We start from the raw sequence: 21195 nt of genomic DNA on the forward strand, positions 1-21195 counted from the left end.
AGTTCTCCCAGTCTCTGACCACATGAGATTTCATTAAGTCCAGCTTGGCCTTAGCTTTTAGCTATGAGCTAACCTAAATTGCTGTTGGATCAGACAGTGAATCACATTCACTGGACAAACATAAGAGTGGCGTTGTTTGTCTTATCTAAGTCTCTGCAAGAATGTCTATAAGCATATTCATAAGAAGAAAGAGTGAATTTGACAAACCATAAAGACATGACAAGCGTAATGTAAGTCAAATAATCATGCAAATGTGGAATTAAAGTCATATCTGTTAGTGAAAGGACATGTGAGTGCTTATATGAACTGTGTGCCCTCGCCTCACAATTACAGCCATTTGAATGCATGTTTGCCCTCCAGCAAGGAGGAATCAAACCTAAAAGATTCTCATTATATAATGCAACATATCTGCAGGCAGGCTGCAGAGCAGAGAGACTATACTGTAACTCAAACCTCGTACAGCAAACAAGAAAAAGAGCAGGAAGGAAGGAAAGAGGAGGAGGATGAGCTCTTTGAGTTTAGTCTGTGATTCTCAAAGTTCAGCAAGTGGTTTTCAGACAAGCACACACTTTGAGAGGAAGAGTGAGGCCAGAGACATGTACAGAAGATTCAGTATTCCCACCAAAGCCTTTAAGGTAAGACCTGACTTTATTATATTTTGTGTCCACTGGTTAATTTTTTGCTTCTCGAAATCCAGCACCGAAATAACGCTAAAATCACATTTTTAATAGATTTATATTCAATTAATTCATCAGTTTGTCTTTGCTTGAACTTCACGAGTAAACACAGAAAGACTACGATATTTTGCAAACTTTTTAATGTTGCACTGCAGGAATTTCACCGTGTCTGGAACTGAACACGGTACAGACAACAGAGCTGTAAACCTAAAGGACCACACAGTAAACAAGAGCACTGTGGAAGTTGACTTGGAGCGGAATTGCCATTGATCCCACAAAACAATTCCACTTCCCCTCCTGTTGCCGAAGAATGCTTCCCAGCAAAAAATAGAGCACCAGGGATGTAAGAAGAAAGGGGGAGTGCGGTTGGGGGGGAAGAGGAGGAGATGGAGGAGGAGAGACAGGAGGGAGGGCCACGGGGGGAGACACTCTCTCGTGATGCCCTTGCTTTTCTCCTCATGCCCCCTATGTGGACTAACAGTTTGGTGTTGGGACGGCACAAAGCTCAGACGCTGTCCTCGAGAGCTCCTGCTGATGATCACAAGAAGAAGAAGAAGAAGAAGAAGAAGAAGAAGGTAGTTCCACCATCACCTGCATCATCACCTGCCATTCGTCCACTGAGTTAAAGGAAGGCTTGTCTCACCAGAGGACAGATAAAGAGCCTCTACTTGATCAGAAACAGGCTTCCAGAGTCAGACAACTATACTACAGCAGAAAAAAATCAGGTAAGCCAAAATTAGAAATAATGTTTATTAGACATTAGACCCTTAATTAGACCTTTTTTAAACCTTAGAGGGGGCACATTGCAACAGAACTGTACTGTAAACTAAAGTAAAATCACATATTAGCTACTTAAGACACATTTTCTTTGGCTTGTCCCATATAATCAGAAAAGTAATCACGAATCATGCCTATTTTATTTTTTTTTTTTATCAAATCACATTATTTGCCTACAATATAATAAGTCTGCAGTCAAACATAGACAAAACATTACATTTCATCTCTGTAATGTTGTCCTTTACTTGGTAGATCTGGTTCAAAAATTGTTTTTTTAATGACGAAATAGCAGATATGTGATTTAACTTTTTTTTTTTTATATAGCAGTCGTGATCCACAGGTTTTATTTGGGTTGTTTTGGGTTTTTAAAAGTGGGTCCCCAGAAAAAACTGTTTGGGAAACTCTGGTTTACAGGACAGTTCTATTATAATGTGTCCCTAAATTACCCTTTAATACAGTACTGTAAAATAAAATATGGCCCAAAGTGTTCAGAGAACTGTTATTCAGAAGGATGCAGGTATTTGGGTAAATACTGTGAGCATCCTGTGAGCATCCAAAAACTACAGTAGACTCAGGCTTAGAGATGAGAAAGAGATGATATCTTGTCGAGCTGGCAGCGATGCAGGCAGGCCTGGTGTGCGTTAAGAGTCCCTGTCCCAGGTACATGTTGTCACCCCACTCTCTCCCTTCATCTCCTCTCCCTGTCCCTCTTCTCTGCTCATAACTCTCAGAGGAGACAAATTTATTCAAACAAAGAGCAGCACTGGAGACCTTAAAACACAGAGCCACCAGCAATGTGCACATACTGTATGAAGACTTTAAGGGGATTTATTATCTCTTTGGTGTCTCGGGGGCAAAAGGTTGAAATTCTGATTTAATGCTATTGCAAATATCCCCCACATTTTCTTGTCTTTACACAGAAATGACTGAAAATATATATGACGTAGGGCAGTTGTTAATGTTTCATACTGGAGATGCTTTTATTTTTTGATGAGGTGTGCTTAACTAGTTTTTTATTTGGCTCTGACAAAGGCAGCAATTCATAAAGCCGTTCATCAGTCTGCAATGATGAAATGTGCTTTCAAAAATACCTTAACAAATATGAGAAAACAGACAAAAAGGACTGACTATGTGCTTAAGTAAAAGTATCACAGTGTAAATATACTCCATTACAGTATTAAAATGCCTTGTAATCAAAATGGTACTTCTGTAAAAGCCCAGAAGCACTAGGAGAGACAATATGTCCTTAAATATGATAGGAGAAGTGTTTGGTATGCAGGTAATAAAGCCTTGGATCGTGCTTTTCAGAGCCTTAAGGAGGATGTAATTTGTTCCATCAGATAAGATGGAACAGAAAAAGATTTAGCCATCTAACTGTTTGTAATGTTACACTTCAAGACAGCTGTGAGTAATATATTTAAGAAGTATTTCTTGACCGTCTAATAAGTATTATTACTCCCACTAATGGCACTTTGGGGTCTTTGAAAATATTCTGTTAAAAAATCCTCTTTGAGGGCATCAAATACCTCTCACGCTCGGGGTTTGTGTAGAATATGTGAGTGTGAGTAGCAGTGCATGTTCATTATTGTGTATATTATATCACTGGATTATGATACACTATGCATTAATACAAAAGAAGCATTTTAATTTTGTAGCAGACTATTTTATACTACTGGGTGATTTTATTTACAGTGCATGGCTAACAATGCATCATTCATATTGGCAGTGGAAACACTGGCACTGGCAGTGGAAACACGGCCCCTTTTGTCTGTAGCTGCCTCCAAAATCATATATAGTACTACTTATATTTGCTTTACGTACAGCGCTTGATTACATGTACTTAGTTACCATCTGTACTTTTTCATGGAACAGATATATGACTAGATAGGCAAAAATCATGCAGGAAAATATTTTCTCATTAACTTAAAGTTTTAGTCATTCAAGCCTTAACTCTAACCTTAAAATTTCTAGAATTTATGTTCGGTAAACATGAGTTCTTGAAGTCTTTTGACTCGAAATGATGAGTTGAATGAATGTACTGAACAAATGATTAAATTATAGTTTATTTTTATAGTGCTGTAGACTATATTTTAAAAAGCTTAATAATCTGTCATCACTTAAAGCTACTTAAAGGACTTTTTAACTGGTTTATTACTGATGCCTCTACAGGACCCACATAAGTTAACAAGACCACCTGCAAGAAGACTGGCTATTCATTTATTATATGGGTTATTATGAATGGTTGCCATCAGGTCAGATTCTCAGATGAAACAAGTGTTTACATTTCCCAGACACAGTTACAGTGGGTAGTATATCAGCCAGTTAAAAGAAGCAGGAGTAGATTTTCATTTAGATAACTGTATTTTTGATGTTATATTTTATGATTATTACAGTGGAAACACTTTTGTCCACAGGAGCCTCCAAAATCAACAAAATATGAGAGCTCCTTTTAGTTGCTTTAAATGAGTACCCACAACAAATCTGTTACACTCTCAAACTACCATCAAGTGTGTGTCAGTGCTTCTCTGTTTGAAGCTGCGGACAAATCTGTACAGAAAAACAACCTGCACTGAGACATTAATCCCAACTCTCAGCAGTCATAAGACTTTCAGTGGAACATAACAAGCTGAGATTTGTGTAAATTCAAGGATGGATTTACATTACAGACTGTGAAGATAGTCTTCAAAATAAAAACGAAAATAAACAAGCCAAACATCCACTCCGTCATCCCTCCAGAAATAACAGCTATCCAGGAATCTCAATCGGGAGGAGCGTGTTAGTCAGAATTTTCCTCCCCGAAACACCTTGCAGCTGTCTGGCCTGAGGGTTCCAGTGTAATGCCATATGCAGCTAAACAATAGATCATAACAGGACTGTGGGTCTGTGTATAGTAGTGGGCAGATGAAGAGCCAGACAGCCATGTAAGGTAGCAGGCAGCACATCGGCCCGCTGGCTTCTGCTGGTGTGACTGATATATGGCAGCCGGGATCCATGCTGGCCTGTAACTGGTGGCAACAGGTGACTCACATGAGTAGGAAATATTCTGCCCCTCACATCTCGCATCAGATCCACTCTGTAGGTCACACTATCCTTAACTCACCCCTCCGACGAGCCAGTACCACTAAACTTAAACATGCTCATCCTTGATCATAATCCCGGCACTCCTGGGAGTGATAGGCACGCCACCATGCAGCCATCCTGCAGCTAAACAGCTGTTGCAATGCATACTGGGATTGACCCTGCACACGTGTTAAAATCCAAGTTTAAAGGAGCAATATGCAACAATTACATGTCCAAAAATAAGCGCAGCCTCCCAAATAGTTGGAACCATAGACAGCATATTAGCACTTAAAGGGATAGCTCACCCAAAAATGAAAATTTAGGCATTGTCTACTCACCCTGATGCGTCCATACTGCTCGTTTGGCGTAACCCAAGTCTCCTAAAGCCCCAGCATGCTGTTCAGGATCTACAGGATCTACAGTGAAGGTTTCGGCTTTCAAGTCAACTTGGAATATTTAACTTTATATCATGAAAAATACTGAAGGGGGATGGGTCAAGTACTCAATTAATGTGACTTTATGACAATATTATTTAATATTCTCATAATTTCATTTGATAATCAGGCATTGAAGGTCATATACTGGAAGATACATTGCCCAGATAAGGTTATAAAACAGGTATAATCACTCACATATAGGCTACTTATGTTTTGAGGCTGATATTCTACAGGTAATCAATAATATGAAGGTGAAATATTTATTACTCTTTATTGTACTCTTAATTGTGTAATAATGTTAGCTTTATACACATTGTGCATTAAGAAATATAGAGTGTAAATCTGAAGCTAGAGGTCATATTTTAAAAAACAAACAAGCATGAAATTGTCACTTTAGCCTCACAAAAACCAGCAATAAATTAATTTCCAAAATATTTACATGTGATGGCCCATTTTAGGGTTAAATAGATTGAAATCTGTGGTTGAAGTGATTTGTTTACCCCTGCCCCCTCCTCCTCAGACTCGACGAAGCTCAGGCAGGCTGCAGGAGCCCTACAGGAGCCCATAACCAGCGCAACATTGTAATTTGACAGTAATAAGCAACGACAAGTCCTCCACTGTAAGTTGATCGACTTTTTATAACTGTCAATTGTCTGTCAATGTAAGGTTCAGCCTGTCATCCTGAAAACAAAAGCCTACTGCTCTAAAAATACACACTCTGGAGTTTGAGTTCAGTGACTGCCTACCAGACATTAACATATTGCTTAATTTAACCATTATAAAGATCCGCTCCTTCTAAAAGAGCTAAAATGCCATGTTGCTGTGTTGAAGAATAAACATTAAAAAAAGTAACATGACAACAAAAAGTGCCATTAAGAACTCATCCAATTATCAATATATTTGTCCAGTCGCCCAACTCTATGACAGCTGCAGAAAGATCATCCACCCAAAGAGTGAGGGTGTATGGGTTGGCCAGCCTGGTAATCATTGGTTCACCCAAAAATGAAAATTCAGTCATTATCTACTCACCCGCATACTGACTGAGGGTCGGGTTTATTTTGTTGGTCTGCAAAACACTGCTGGAGTTTCACAGGAAAATAACGTTGCAGAATCTGCAGCCTGGGTGTGTTTGGCATCACGTACACAGGTCTGTTGTTGGTGTCAATGGGGCTGATGAAACCTGCGTCTAAACCTGTGTTAGCGCAGAGCAAGTTGTGATGTTGCTCTGACATTTTCCTCATGCTGCGCTGTGGCTGTTCCACTGAATCGTTGCTGAACTGTCACAACCCTGCAAGATATTTTGGTTATAGAGCTCCCAGCCGAGGCTTTTCGTTTGGGGTCATTTAATGAGCTTTAATGTGGAGTTTATCTCCCTTACTCAATCAGGGAGACTCTTTTACTTTTTAAAAGGAGATAGAATATCTAGGTTAAGCAGCGGTGGAATGTAACTAAGTATATTTACTCAAGTACTTTACAAAGTCAATGTACTTGAAGGTTCTGTTTTTATGTTACTTTCTATTTCTACTCCACTACATTTCAGAGGGAAGTACTGCACTTTTTTCTCCACTTCATTTGTTTGACAGCTTTAGTTATTAGTTACTTTACAAATAAAGATTTTTGCACACAAAACATACTTACAGCTTAGAAAATATCATGTTTTCTTTTAAATTAAACTACCCAACAATTTATAAAAGTAACAATTGGCCAATTGATTAATTTTGATTATTGCATTTTTCGGCATTTCACACTTTTTTCAGAATTTTTACAAACTCAACATTATCATCATTAATGGACCAAAAAATTGCAGATATCCATAATAAGTAATAAATAATCATTAGTTGCAGTCCTGTACAAAATAGTTTGAAATTAGCTTCACCTCAAGCAACTGCAACAGTAAAATCCTGCTTGTACATTAGTGCATGAGTAATAATAATCTAATGTAATTATTATAACACTTTTCAATACTTTAAGTACATTTTCCTTTTCTTTTTACTTGAGGATTTTTAGATTTAAATGAGAGGAGAGACATGGCAGTTTGCTAGCTTTAACTGTTGGTGTTATAGATAAATATCATGAGGTGATTATTAGTCTTTGTCGACAAAAAGGCAATCCAGGTTTTTGGGTTTTTTTTTTAGTTTATTAAAATAAATACTGAGACCTTTCCTGAAATATCAGCAGAGCTGCAGTAAAACTTGAATGGGGGTTTTTACTTCAAAAAAAAAAAAAAAAAAAAACACTACCAGAACATTAGCACTGATCAAACTCCTGGCTCTGAGGGGGTTCAGGTTGCAACACTGGCACTAGTTAACAAAAGCACTTCAACACAGATAATTTAAAAATGTATCAGGTAACACATTTCTTGAGATTATACATATATTGTTATTGTAATCCTTTCACAGTTGATCTATGCAGAGATAACGCAGCTTTATAGTCCAAACATTTGACATTTTTCTGATGTAGAACAAATATTGGGGCCATGTAGTTGAAAAGATGTCATAGACCAGCCGGCCAAATTTGGCTCTCTGCAATATTTTTAGAATCAGACTTCGGGCTGCTCCAGCGTGAGCATGTGTGGCCTAATTTGTCCCTCTAGGATATGTCAAATACTGTGACATTTTTCTAGGGGAAAAAAGAGATTTCTGACTGTGTTTTACTTTCTAATGAAAACGATAAATGACTTTGTCAGGTAGTGTGGTTGTTAAGCCAGCGAGTTGAGATCCTGGCTGAAAAATTGACTTCATTTCCAGCAAATCCTCTCAGACACACACGGTAACACAACTGTACTTAATGCACAACACTGTGTAAATACTTTTTCTTGCGTTGATGTTAGCCTAAACATGCCCCATTAGAGGGAAGCAGGCCAAGAAAATGTATACCCCACCATCTAATTGCCTGTGTGTTTATAAGGACGCCATTCAGGAGGCAGTGTATCCTTGTTCTCTATGAGGATCCGGGGTCTGTCAAACATGGCTTAGTGCTGAAAGGTGCAGATCACCGGAGGAATGTTTAAATCAACCCTGCCCCCTGTTGTTCTTGGCCGGTGGATACACACACTGCGGCCTGAGGGGAGCCAGTTAGTAATGGGAGATCAAGGGACAAGGCTGGCAGAGAGATCTCTGAAAATCAAAGAGTTAAAAACTAAAGACCACAACAGAGAGATGGTGTCTGTCTCTGCTCCTGTGTTATGACACAACTAGAAGAGTGTACCCAGAAGAGAATATTCAGACTAGATATTATTGTAGATTTGGGGTATTTTTTATATCTTTTTATGGCATACATGTTGTTTTTTCCTGGTTTCAAAGGCTGCATCACAGACTAACCCCTAACCCACTGACTCATTTTATCCACATTTGTCGTTGTGTTAATATTTTGGGAAAGCACCAATAGTCATCCCTGCAATACTGTCACAATATTAACATGGACGTATTTGGTCAAAAATATTGTGATATTTGATTTTGTCTCACCCATATCAGTGCATATTTTATAAGCCATATTGTCCAGCACTGACTGAATTACATATTTTTTGGATTACAGGATTACAGTTACATTTATTTTGTAATTTAATAAAATGGCAGTATTTACACCCCATCACAGCTAGTTGGTAAGCCTTGTTTTTAGCCTGGCAGTTGTTGATGACTTGCAGCTCTTACCAGCCACTTAAAGCCAGGTGCAACTTTGAGTTGCCCCACATGAAAGATGACCAGTGGTGAAAGAAGTATCATGATATCTTTGGTCATGGCTCCAAAATGTTGGTCCTACGTTGCAATGTGAGAGAGGTTCAAAGATGGTCGCTATGGTCTCGTAACCAAAGACAGCCTGGGAGTGACTGCTGCTACAACCTGTTTACTGACCAACCAATAGGAATGCATAAAAATATGTTTGTGTATGGTATTTAAGCGTTTTCTCAGAGGTTGTCTTTGCAAAATTGTCATTGCAAGTTGGCATCTTTTCCCTCGCCAGGTCAACATTTTTCTCCTCCTCTTCTGTGGATTTTTTGTCCATACACATAAATACCACTATCACATTGGCTCGATTCTCGCTTAGTTTCATTGTTTAGCACTGTATCAGTACAGATGAAGATGAAGGATGAATAATGAAGTTTTCTTTATTGGCTTGTGCCATGGTTTACGATTCAGAGGGTATGATTATTGTACAGTCCACATACATCAAACTTGATGTTGTACCCAAATTTATTGAATCCATGTTTCACAGTGTGTCTGCAATAAACTAATAAGATTGCTGAAACAAGACAGTAGGAGGTTCATGCACACACACGCATGTACACAGCCCATTGCATAATCTCCTCCAGCCTTATAAATAAAATGACAAAAATTACACTCAGTGATTCTGTGAGGGACATAAATCTGAAACCACCGTCTGTGCCAGCAATAAAAACATGGCTTGATGATCCTATAAAACTTCCATCCAGGGGGTTCTCCAGCCTGAGGTGCTGCCTCAGCCTTGGCTGATTCTTGAACCAGAGTCACTGCCCTCTAAGGCAACAATGAGGCTGGAACAACAGCCCGGAGGATTTATTGTTGTGTTGCAGGGCAGAGAAAACACGCAGCATTTATTCCTGTTGCTCTGTGGCGAGTCACAGCAGCAGTTTAGTTGCTGCTATTTCGCTCTGACGCTGCCTGGCTGCCATCCAGACCAACTCAGTGTCGGTGCACGCACATCTGACTGGAAGTTTAACACTGAAGTGGTGAAATGACTAGTTTTTGGCTACAGTTCATACAGTCTATTTTCTGGCTTAGTTTATCATAATATGTCTCTAACACCTATCCTTTTTTTTCCTTTGGAACTCTTTTAGCTCACGAACACTCTTCCTCTGTAAAGGACACATACTGTCCTCAAAGATCACCTCTGACACTTTTATCAACGTCATAGAGAAATAACTCAGAGGTGCATAATACCCCATTTGCACAGATCGCCGTTCTGAATACCTTCTAACCAGATTGTCCATTACTTCTCCCTCACTCTGCCACAGAGATTATAAACAAATATGACAGCCATGATGGTTTACAGGCAAACCAGACCGCTCAGCAAAGGGCACAACGTGTGACAGTAAATTCATAGTTATTGCCAGGCTTCCAGAGAGCCAACAGGAGCTCAGGTATGATAGACAACCAACAGCACAGAAGTACACTGGAATAATTTAACCTCTCTGCCCCCCCTGCCTCCCACTCTTTTTAATACCTTGTGCCTTTTGTTCTTCGGAAATCATATTGTTTGAGATTGCTTCCTCTGAGAACAGGAAGACGCAGGACTGCAGCCTCTTCCCAGCTGATCTGAATTCCACTTTGTCTAGGAAAAGAAAGCCTCCACTGCCACTGCCACCTCTTTGCCCTCCCAGCTAGAAGGTGCTGGGTTTAAATCCTGGTTCGGACAAGGCCTTCCTGTGTGGAGTTTCCATGTTCTCCTCCTGCTTGTGTGAGTTTCCTTCAGGTGCTCTGGTTTCCCTCAACCGTCAAAAACATGTACGCTCAGTCAGTCCTCCAGTCAGTCCCCCTGAACTAAGACACTGGTCAGGGGTACAGTATTAATTTCTTAATACTAGGATGGGTTGGACTGAATTTCACTGTATAATTCTACATGTCACAATAAAGCTGACCTTTACCATTACATCACACAGAGCCGCTAACATGGCTACAGACTCTTAGTTTATAGATTAAGCCAAGCAATATGAAGCAACAACACTAAAATACAGTAAATTGCATGCTGAAGGTAGGCAATTCTGGGAAAAGATTTGTCGTCTTATTCCCAGGTTGTTTGGTTTGGTGGTTTAAAGTGACCTGGGAATTAGACTCAGCAATCAACTATCTTTCTCTAGAATCGTTTGCTCTACTTGTAATGCATCAGATGAATACTGTAATACAATAATACAATAAACATGTATACAATACAATAGTACATATTTAAACAATTTTGGGGACTTTTACCTGTAAACTGATTTTTTTTAAGTTAGCCATATCGCTAAAGGATCTAAATATAATTGAACCATACCAGTGACAGATCAGTAAACCTTCAACTCCTTTAACATTTTGGTAAACTTATATAGCGCTTTTCTAGCCTTCCAACCGCTCAAAAGGGCGTCACACTAAATGTTACATTCACCCATTGACACACTAATGACAAAGGCTGCCATACAAGGTTCTTCTGCCCCCTTAGAACTAACTTATTGACTCACATTCACACACCAAGGGCTATGCCTTCAGAAGTAATTTGGGGTTCACCATCTTGCCTAAGGATACTTCGATATGCGGACACAAGGCAGTCGGGAATCAAACCGCTGATCTTCCGATTGGTGGACAACCCACTAAGCCACAACTGCTTCATTTTCATGCCTTACCACTCAAGGTACGGCTGGAAAATGAAGAAATTGTTCAACAGAATGAGTTTTGTCGTCTCCTATCTAAATAACTTTAATTTTTCTGACTATTTTATACTTGATGTGCAATACTGATTACAGTCCAGTGGGAGATGTATTATTACCAGGGTCTGCACAGGTGAGGAAAGCCTGTTGTTAGCATTAGCTGATAAGAACATGGCTGTTGTAATGTGTACCTCTTGCTATTGTCCTGGCTGGACTCTCACTCTCTTCCTCCTCCAACCCTCTGCCTGTTTGTGATTTACTTCCAGTAAAGATCATCAGCTTTATCCAAGGAGGGCGCTGAGCCAGGACCTGCTTCATTAACTGATGATCCAGCTGGTCTTTAACTGTGACCAGTTTGACGTTAGTGGGGGTATTAGGTGCATGCTGGAAAACAAGTGTCAGACCACTAAGTTTCCTTTGGTATGCATTGGCGTATCAGCCTTAAGCATGGATGGCGTTTTAAACATTTCCTCTCCCACATGTTGTCATGGTGGTGTTTTGTTTCCCGCCTCTCCCCTGTTTTACAGATAAAGAGCACAACGCTCTGATTTTCCATCTTATTGCCATATATATACTTCATAGAGAAACCGAGGGAGGGGGAGAGACAGACAGATGGTCATGGTCATTTAGACCATCTCTCTCACACACATAACCAGTTTCAGTGTCAGCCAAGCAATTGGACAGTGGACTACACAATGGGAGTAACTTATTATGGAAGCAACTGCTCATGGACTGCATTATGAGGGAGATGAGGGGTGGTAAGACAGAATATTACTTCCCTTTTTGGCTTTTTTCACTCTCTGTGATTGTAGTGATTATACTGTATATCCTCTCTGGCACACCATTAAAGTAACAGTTTGTCTTAACACACAGCTTTTAAGGAATGTATATGTTTTCTGAAAAACCTCGCCAACTAAGGCAGTAACTTCAGATGTGTGACGTGTTGGAAAAACCTGTCAAACTGTTACTTTCAGCCCTACTTTCTTTTGTGATAACTCATCTGTCTTTGATCTCTAATTGCATAGTAAAAGCTGGCATATATAGATGTCAGAGGTCACCCGTCGATGGAGTTTGATGGGTTTTCTTAACCCCTCAGTGACGGAGGGGTCATTTATTGCACCCTTAAAGCTGTCTGTTGAACTTGCCTTATAGGGTCATTCTCGGCTGAGACTTGCCAGCCTGTCACTGCCATGTTTGGGTCTTACCCAAACTCTCACTAATGCTGGAGTCAAGAGGTGAAAGCACTCACACGCAGGGAATGGCTGGAGATATTTGATTGACACTCTCAGATCAATTCAGATTTCAGCATGCAGAACAGTGGTTCTCAACATTTTTCCTTAAGGGAACCCTTTTCTGTCATTGAATAAACTGATGACCCCTGACTAAGTGACATATTCTATGGATATTCATATTATATTCAATGCGTAACAATAACAATACAGAACAACTGATAAAAGTCTTTGTAAAATTATATTATATATTTTTAGGAACTTTTTATACAATTCATTTTGTACAATTTTCTGTCTGTATTATGCTTTTTTTCTTTTTTTGGCAAATTCAGTGTTTTCTTCCCCCTGACGCTCGGTCATGGTTCTATTATGCAGCTCTTTGGTTTAACTGTGTGCTTTATTAATGCAGGACAAGGCTGTTTAGCAGAGTGAAAGCTTTGCCTTTGAGTATAGCTTGTATTCAGGTCTTTACTGTGCCCATATAATTTAGTTTATTTACCCACTTATGATTTAAACTTTAAAAATAACAAATTCAAATTCTTCTTTAAATCAAGGAGGCGTCAAGACCCCACTTGAAGCTTTAGTGACCACTAGTTGGGGTCAGGACACCCATGTTGGGAACCAGGGTCTTTATGAGAGAAACCTTCTATCTTAAAGGGATAGTTCACCCAGAAATGAAAATTCAACATTATCTAATCACCCTCATGTCAATTGAGGGTCTGGTTGTTTCACAGGAAAACTCTGCTGCAGAATCTCCCAAACAATGGAAAAGAATGGTGACAAGTTTTCAAATGTAAAGAATAACTGGAAAAAATGTGCAAAATTCCTCCATGTTGCTTGTCTGGCATAATCCAAGTCTCCTAAAGTCCTGACATGCCATTTATACACTGCCACACCACACACACACACACACAGTTCCAACAGTGTGCATGTGCATGTGAGCGTGACTGTAAGCTCTGGATCTACAACAAAGATTTGGGCTAAAAACATGGTGGAAATAAGATTTTTTTTTTTATTCACCTGGTATGTTAGGAGACTTGGATTACACCAGACAAGCAGTATGGAGGCATTTTATGTTCTTATTCTGTTGTTTTTTCTGTTTGAAAACTGGTCACCATTTATTTACATTGTTTGGGAGATTCTGCAAAGCAACAATTTCAATGTAGTCAAAGTTTCAAAGTGACAATAGGCTTTTATTTTCACATTTCAAGGGTGAAAAATGTCAGTGCTTCTATTCCTGGCAAAATGTGGTCTAAATGTGTATGTTCAATAAACATCTTCAAGTAGCTTGTGAGAAAATTTTCACTTCTGAATCTATTCTGTCTCCTGTCTTTTCACGAGTGACGGTACTTGTCTTTTAAAGGTCTTTTCAATGGAAAAGTATAGGGAGTTAGAAGCTTCTGTAACATGGCACCGGCGGTGTAGAAGGCAGTTATTATTGCGCAGAGGACAGGGGACATCGAAGCTGCTGTTGTTCTGTCATTCTGAGTGAAGTCTGCTGGTCATGGTCCACAGGCGAGATGTGGACTGTGTGCAGCTCAGTCCAGGTCACAGCATTAAAAGGACAAAGCTTTGACTTACCCTGTGGTGGCCTGTGGTTGATGTCTGTCATGCATAATTGGGGAATTGCACATGAGGAATGTAAACAAACATAGCATAATATTTAATCATTTTTCTTAAAACAACCTCATTATTTACTTTTACTTGACTCCTGAACTTCCTCTCCCTCCGCCTCTCCCTCTCCCTCATGGGAAAATGGTTGTTCTCATACTGCCAGTGTCCAGTCCTCAAGCAATTCACAGGCAGAGAGGCTATTTTTATGCATATGATGCCATATACACACCAGGTCATTTCATCTGCAGGAATATAGAGGACCTACAGCTGTTTGACTAACTGTCTCTTTTCCCCTTTTTCACCCCCCCTCCCTGCTCTGTCCATTCTCCGCCTCAGTGACTTTTCACTCCTAGAACCCCTCTCTCTCTGCTTCCTCTCCAGTCTTTGTCTCTCAGGTGTGTGTCCAGCCTGTGAGCAGTGATGGGGGACTGGAGTCTCCTGGGGAACTTCCTGGAGGAGGTCCAAGAACACTCCACTTCAGTTGGGAAGGTGTGGCTCACCGTCCTCTTCATCTTTCGCATCCTGGTGCTGGGCACAGCAGCTGAGTCCTCCTGGGGCGACGAGCAGAGCGACTTCCTGTGCGACACCCAGCAGCCCGGTTGCACCAACGTGTGCTATGACAGCGCCTTCCCCATCGCCCACATCCGCTACTGGGTGCTACAGATTGTTTTTGTCTCCACGCCGTCCCTCATATACATGGGCCATGCCATGCACACAGTGCGCAGGGAGGAGAAACAGCGCAGGAAGGAGCAGGAGGAGAGGGAGGCGAGAGGGGAGGGTGGAGGGGACCTGGAAGGGGAGAAGGAGTACCTCCAGCAGAAGGAGAGTGCCATGACGTCTGAAGGGACTGGGCGGGTTCGCCTGAAAGGAGCACTGCTACAGACGTACATGCTGAGCATCATGATCCGCACGGTGATGGAGGTGACGTTCATCGTGGTGCAGTACCTCATCTACGGGGTCTTCCTCAAGGCGTTGTACCTGTGCAAGGCCTGGCCTTGCCCCAACCCCGTCAACTGCTACATGTCCCGTCCAACAGAGAAGAATGTCTTCATCATCTTTATGCTGGTGGTGGCAGGCGTGTCTCTTCTGCTCTCCGTGTTGGAGCTCTACCACCTCGGCTGGAAGAGCATCAGGAGGTGTGTCCGTAACAAGGTGATACAGAGAAACAACCAAAGGGCGGTGACTGTGTCCGTGTCCACAGCCGTGGAGCCCAACAGCCCACCTCGGCCCTCAGCCTCCTGCACCCCACCCCCTGACTTCAGCCAGTGCCTGGCAGCCCCGAGCTCCATGAACGCCATGACCTCTATGGCCTCCCATCCCTTCAACAACAGGATGGCACTGCAGCAGAACTCGGTCAACTTGGCCACCGAGCGGCATCACAGCTGTGACAACCTGGAGGACGAGGAAGACTTCCTGAGGATGAGATATGACCAAGTGCCCACCGAGCTGCCCAACAGCTGCTCCCCGTCACCTCTGCTGCACTCCAGCTACACGAAGGACAAACGCCGCCTAAGCAAGACCAGCGGGAGCAGCAGCCGGGCTCGCCAAGATGACCTGGCAGTATAGACTCAGAAAGAGAAACAGGACCAGGCTGGAGCCAAAGAGAGGAGAAAGACAGATCAGATGAAGGAAGAGGTTAAACACGCTTCAGCTGACAAGCAACTGCATGCCTGTCTGGTGCTCTGAAGGGCAGGATACTCTTTCCACAGGAAAGACTTGGAAAATAGGTCCAAAAATACTGGAGCACACAGACTAACGTGACCAACCCCTATTAAGGGAGAAACATGGGCAACTATTTATAGTTAAAAGTTGGGGTATAAGCCAAGGGGAGGTATGACAAGATTTAGTTTCTGTAGTTGTGACAAAACATACATTTTAGCATTTCTCTTTGTGATCTCCGAGGAAAATATTACGCCAAACTCCAACATAGGTTGACAGTCTTCTTGTCAATTCGGCATCAATATAATCCAAAAACAACTGTATTTCTGTGAAAACTTGTTGCCTCAAGTTGCTATCAGCCTCTGTTCTTTAGCTGCCCTGTTTTAGTTGTAAGGACTCTGGGAAAGATTGTTGCCAACCCTTGCCTTCCAATAATATTAAACATGTTTGATTTTATTATTATTAACTATTTTTGATCAAAGCTAGTTGTTTAAAAATAGCTGAGCATATTTGCTCGGATTGTGAGGGTGCAACTGTTTCACTTGCTCCATTGCTCAGGTGCCTTTATTTTTCAAGTCTTTCCACAGACAGAAAGATCAGTTCAGAGAGACACAACGAGGAGTGATGTATCTGAGTGACGTGGTCAGAATGTGGGAACAGGATGATTATGCAAACTGGCATCAAAGCCTGACACTTGACTCTAGAGGACGGACTAAATGTTCACTTTAGGAAGAGACACTGAGATCTGAGAGTGGACCGTGTAAACTTGACATGTGTGAGCTCCGTCAGCAGATGAACCAATCTGCCTCAGAGCTCAAAAAACTGACAACCAAACTGCAAAAGAAGAATAATTTTGGAATGAGAACAGGGTTACCAGGTGTGATACCTGACTATTGCACATCTTATGTTTGAGTTAAACGGTTAAAGCCAAAAACTAAGAGCGATAAAGAGATTATGAAGTAAGAATGATGCAATGCTCAGTACTTGGTGTGAGATGATTTAGGGAATCATTTCATTAGAAGGCAAAAAAAAAATACACATCTCAAGTATTCAGTTCATCGTAGATTAGGCTGTTACTTTAAAACCAACAGTTTCATTCTCCTGCTGCAAAAAATAAAAGATGCATGAGAGAAAACAGGAGTTGAAGGTCCAGTGTGTAAGATTTGCAGGGCTTTATTGGCAGAATATGGCAGAAATGGAATATATTATTCATAAATATGTTTTCATTAGTGTATAATCACCTGAAAATAAGAATTGTTGTCTTTTGATACCTTAGAATGAGCTGTTTATATCTACAGAGGGCGTGGGTCCTCTTCCACAGAAGCTCCCTTGTTGAACTGCCATGTTTTTACAGTAGCTCTTAATGCAGCCTCTTGTATTTGTTTTGTGGCCTCCTTCATGCTTGGAGAGACAAGGTGCGATCTGCAAACTCACTCTTGGATGCCACTAAATCCTACACACTGGTCCTTTAACAGGAGAGTTCACATAATTTAATGTGGGACTGTATAAGGCACTTATCAATAGTCAGTTTATTACCTATGCAGATTGGCACATCCCCAGTTTGGAGAAGCAGAGAGGAGTACCAGCACGGTACCTAAGCAATGTACTGACTGCGGACAGAGTCAGCAGTTCTTTTAGCCACTTAAAAAAATGGCCCACCTAAAAAAAATCAATATCAGTTTAAGTGTACACTATATTTTGAATATTTTCTCCACTCTACTTTGCAGTCAGACAGCCTTTTCTGACACAAAACTACCACTGGGTTGGGTGAAATCACTAATTTTACCTCACACACTGGCTCGATGTGTTAGTTTGTTTGTGTTATTGTGTGGTGTTTTAAAAGGACGGTTTGGATTCACCAAAGTCACACAGTAATGCTAACATACTAACAGATCAAGGCAGTAGTATGTCGGCATTTCCTCTGTTCTGTAAGGTATGATTACCAATTTCATCCATGAAATTTGGTTGGCTTGGACAGAGCAATATTTGGCTGTCAGAAAAATCAGTCTGACAGCAGAGTAAAGTGGAGAAAATATTGTAATAATAGGGTACACAGCAGCACATTGCTTCAGTGCTGCTGCCTCTCCAAACTGGAGGACCTCCATCTACAGTTGTTAATACACAGACTGTTGATAAGTACCTCATACAACTCTGTTTCAAATCATCCAGACTATCCCTTTAATATGCAATAAACTGTGAAGCTTGCCGATATATAAATTGGATGTTTTTGTGGGGCACATTTTCAGTAAAACAAGGTAAAGTGCCTTAAGAAGTGTATAAATATCTCTGTCTCCATGTAATATGTTTCATATATTTTTTTTCCAAAAGCCATGGCAAAGACTGTAAGTTTAAATTAAGCCATCTGTTGACTTGCCAACCTGATTGCACTACACCTCGCAGGTCAGCAAACAAAAAAAATGTAACTTAAGAATAATTGCTTTACAATCTAAAACAGTGTGAGTAAATCTGTGTTCATCAGTTATATATTTGACAGAGGCCTTTGTGTGCATAAGTGATGAGAAAATGTGTTTCAGGATTTTCCTTTTAAAGGGGGATTCAAGTTAGAAGTTAAAAAGAAGAGGTCCTGCTTGGATGCTGTTATGAGGAGATCCAGCCACTGGGTGGCAACATTGCACTTAACGTTTTTCAGTTTCTCTCCTTGGAGCTATTATTGTGTAAATAGTGAATTTGTTCCCCTGCAATGTATGTTTCGGTTGATGTCTTTGAATGTATTTTATTTCATTTCTGTTGTCTTGTTCTTATTGATATGCAGAATAATTTTACAGGTTGGTTTTTGACAGCAGTTTGTAAATGGACATTGCCTGCCACTGGGAGGTTTAAAATTGAATCCACGTTTCCCGACAGCAAACATTCAGCCGGCTGTATAACCACTGCAGCTTTTGGTTCTTCAACACAGACCTTTATGCAATAAATGTCATCATTAACTTATCATGGATTAATAAATCATCAACTGTACAATCTGCTCCATTGTCCGCAAGGTGTGTGATTATTTCACGGTCTTCATAGATCTTTCTGACACGTCAACAGATGCAGATTTTGGCAGATGCACTTTATTTCACAGTACACGAATAAGACGTAACAAGGCGTATTTTGTATCAGATTAGACAAAAATTTGAAATAATGTTCTTTATTAGACAGTAGGTATACCCTCATAAGACACCATACACCTAACAGCAAACTAATAAGATGTAACAAGTCATATTTCATATCAAATTAGACAAAAAATAGAAATAATATATCGAGAGCTGTACTGTAAACTAAAGAGTATAATTCTCCACTGTTAGGCCCTTTTTAAACTTTATTAGAGGGTAATTAAGGATACAGTCCAACAGAACTATACTGCGAACTAAAGTGAAATCACATGTCTGTTACTTTCCCATTTGAAAACTATATGTGAACCAGATCTACCCAGTTAAGACCAAAATTATGAAGGTGACTGCAGAGACGTGTTGTAATACTGTAGGCAGAGAATGTGATTTGATCAAAGAAGCAGACATCTGTGTAGAATTAGCAGATAGATGTTTTCACTTTAGTTTTTCAGTACAGTACTGTTTAAATGCGTCCCTAATTAGCTTTTATTAAAGTCTACTAAGGGTCTAATAAAGGGTCAAATGCTAATCGACCCAGATGTATGTACGTATGTTACTAAAGGATATAGTAAATGTAGATGCGCAGACTGAGCTGAGCTCGGGAAACCAGAGAGAATTTACATGTAGATCAAATTACATCATATTAGAAACCTCTTGGTTAACACAGAAAAGCTGTAAACTAAAATATAAGAGGACATGAAGAAGAGGAGGTGTAATAACCAGCTGAACAGTGATGAAAATCACACATGGACAAAGGTTTTTTTTTTTGGCATTTTTACATCAGTATCTTGTTACCATTTGCATTTTTTCAGTCTGTGCTCGCCACAAAGGACCTGCAGGAGACAGACTGTGGAAGATGTACAGTATTTACACACACACAGACACACACACACACACACAAAAAGACTGTCTCGCCATCTCTGCCAAGAAGCTGAGCGCCAATATCCAACTTAGTCTGTCACAAGCTGAGACTGAGTTGAAAGCTGCCGTAGATGCTGCCATTTTGTTTGTTGGTTGCTGATCAGATTCTCCTCTCCCTCATTTCATCGTCACTGTATCACATTACACCATATACGGCATATTTTTTTTTTTACCCTGGATGACGACTCCATTTTGCTTTTCAATAAAATCTTTTCTGTAAATCACCCACTGGCAGAGCTGAGGTAATGTTTTCATGCACGGGATATTTGTTGTTGTCTGTTCTCTTTATTTATTTAAAAATGTAAACGAGATAACCGTCTGAGGTGGAATGTGCTTCTCAGATAAAAACAGAAATATTCAGATAATTTACTTCATTAAAATTGTCCTCGCATGTAAGCAGCAAAATGAAGATGGGAATTTTGTGATTAGCTTTCAGGCTATTCGGCCTGCCTGTTCACATTTATATTTTACTCTCTGTGTCAACTGTCTGAAAATTAATTGCAAACAAGACTTTTGCTGGAGTGCTGTGATTGCCATCTTGTTGTGTTTGTCTTGTGTCCCTACTGCTTGCTCATCAGCAGATAATAGTGCAGTGATACTTTACTCACGGGTCAAATCTGGCCCCTGAATGCTGCAAGGCGGCCCTCTGACCATTTTCTAATTCATAATGGAATTGATTCACAGATATACCAGTTTTGTATGATGGAATAAATTAGGATGTTCATAAGAGAGAAGGATGATCTTTGTTAGCTGGTCTTTCAGGCTGTGCAAAGTTCAGAGGGACCAAACAGTGAGGTCTGCAGTGAAAGACAACTGTTAGCTAAAGAAATGGGAATAATTCTATGTGTATTTCATACTAAAAGACCATAAATATGCTGTTCATCATGTCTCTGGTAGGAACCATTCCAACATTTTAGTGTTTGTGTGATGGAAGCACTTACAGCTATGTAATGTTTTATACACTTTTCAAAATGTTACTACAGCATTTACAACTAAAATTAAGTTGCAGTTATTAAGTACAGTAAAATATCTGATTTATCAGCCAAACTTTACAACAAGTTAGTTCGTAAGTTAGTTAGAGATAAGATGAAAGATGAGTTATGAGCCTTTTTAATGTTTATCAATTTTATCTTTGTCTAATTACATGGCCACTGGCCTCCTGTCATCTTGCAAAAGCAGCTCCTGGGCAGAGCAATTTGAGTATCCATGTGATAGTGATTGGAGTTGATTAAAGGGATAGTTCACCCAAAAATGAAAATTCAGTTATTACCACCTATCACTCACTCTCATGATGACTGAAGGTCGGTTTTAGTTTTTTAGTCCACAAAACACTGT

At 40.3% G+C, this 21195-nt stretch overlaps 1 protein-coding gene across 1 annotated transcript; it reads left to right on the plus strand.

Annotated features, from left to right (window-relative positions):
* Nucleotides 1-1157: 1157 nt before the first annotated feature.
* On the plus strand, nt 1158-16045 carry gja5a (gap junction protein, alpha 5a). Its single transcript, XM_084724979.1, has 2 exons — nt 1158-1402; nt 14507-16045. The coding sequence occupies exon 2, from the start codon at nt 14591-14593 to the stop codon at nt 15734-15736; it is 1146 nt and encodes a 381-aa protein (XP_084581105.1). The 5' UTR covers nt 1158-1402; nt 14507-14590; the 3' UTR covers nt 15737-16045.
* Nucleotides 16046-21195: the final 5150 nt, after the last annotated feature.

This window comes from Lutjanus erythropterus, chromosome 8 (assembly GCF_056507025.1).
Source record: "Lutjanus erythropterus isolate fLutEry1 chromosome 8, fLutEry1.hap2, whole genome shotgun sequence".
In the NCBI taxonomy this organism is placed as follows: domain Eukaryota; kingdom Metazoa; phylum Chordata; class Actinopteri; order Lutjaniformes; family Lutjanidae; genus Lutjanus; species Lutjanus erythropterus.

Bases quoted from the DNA above. Each gene is read 5' to 3' on its own strand.
- gja5a (XM_084724979.1), top strand. From the start codon at position 14,591: ATGGGGGACTGGAGTCTCCTGGGGAACTTCCTGGAGGAGGTCCAAGAA.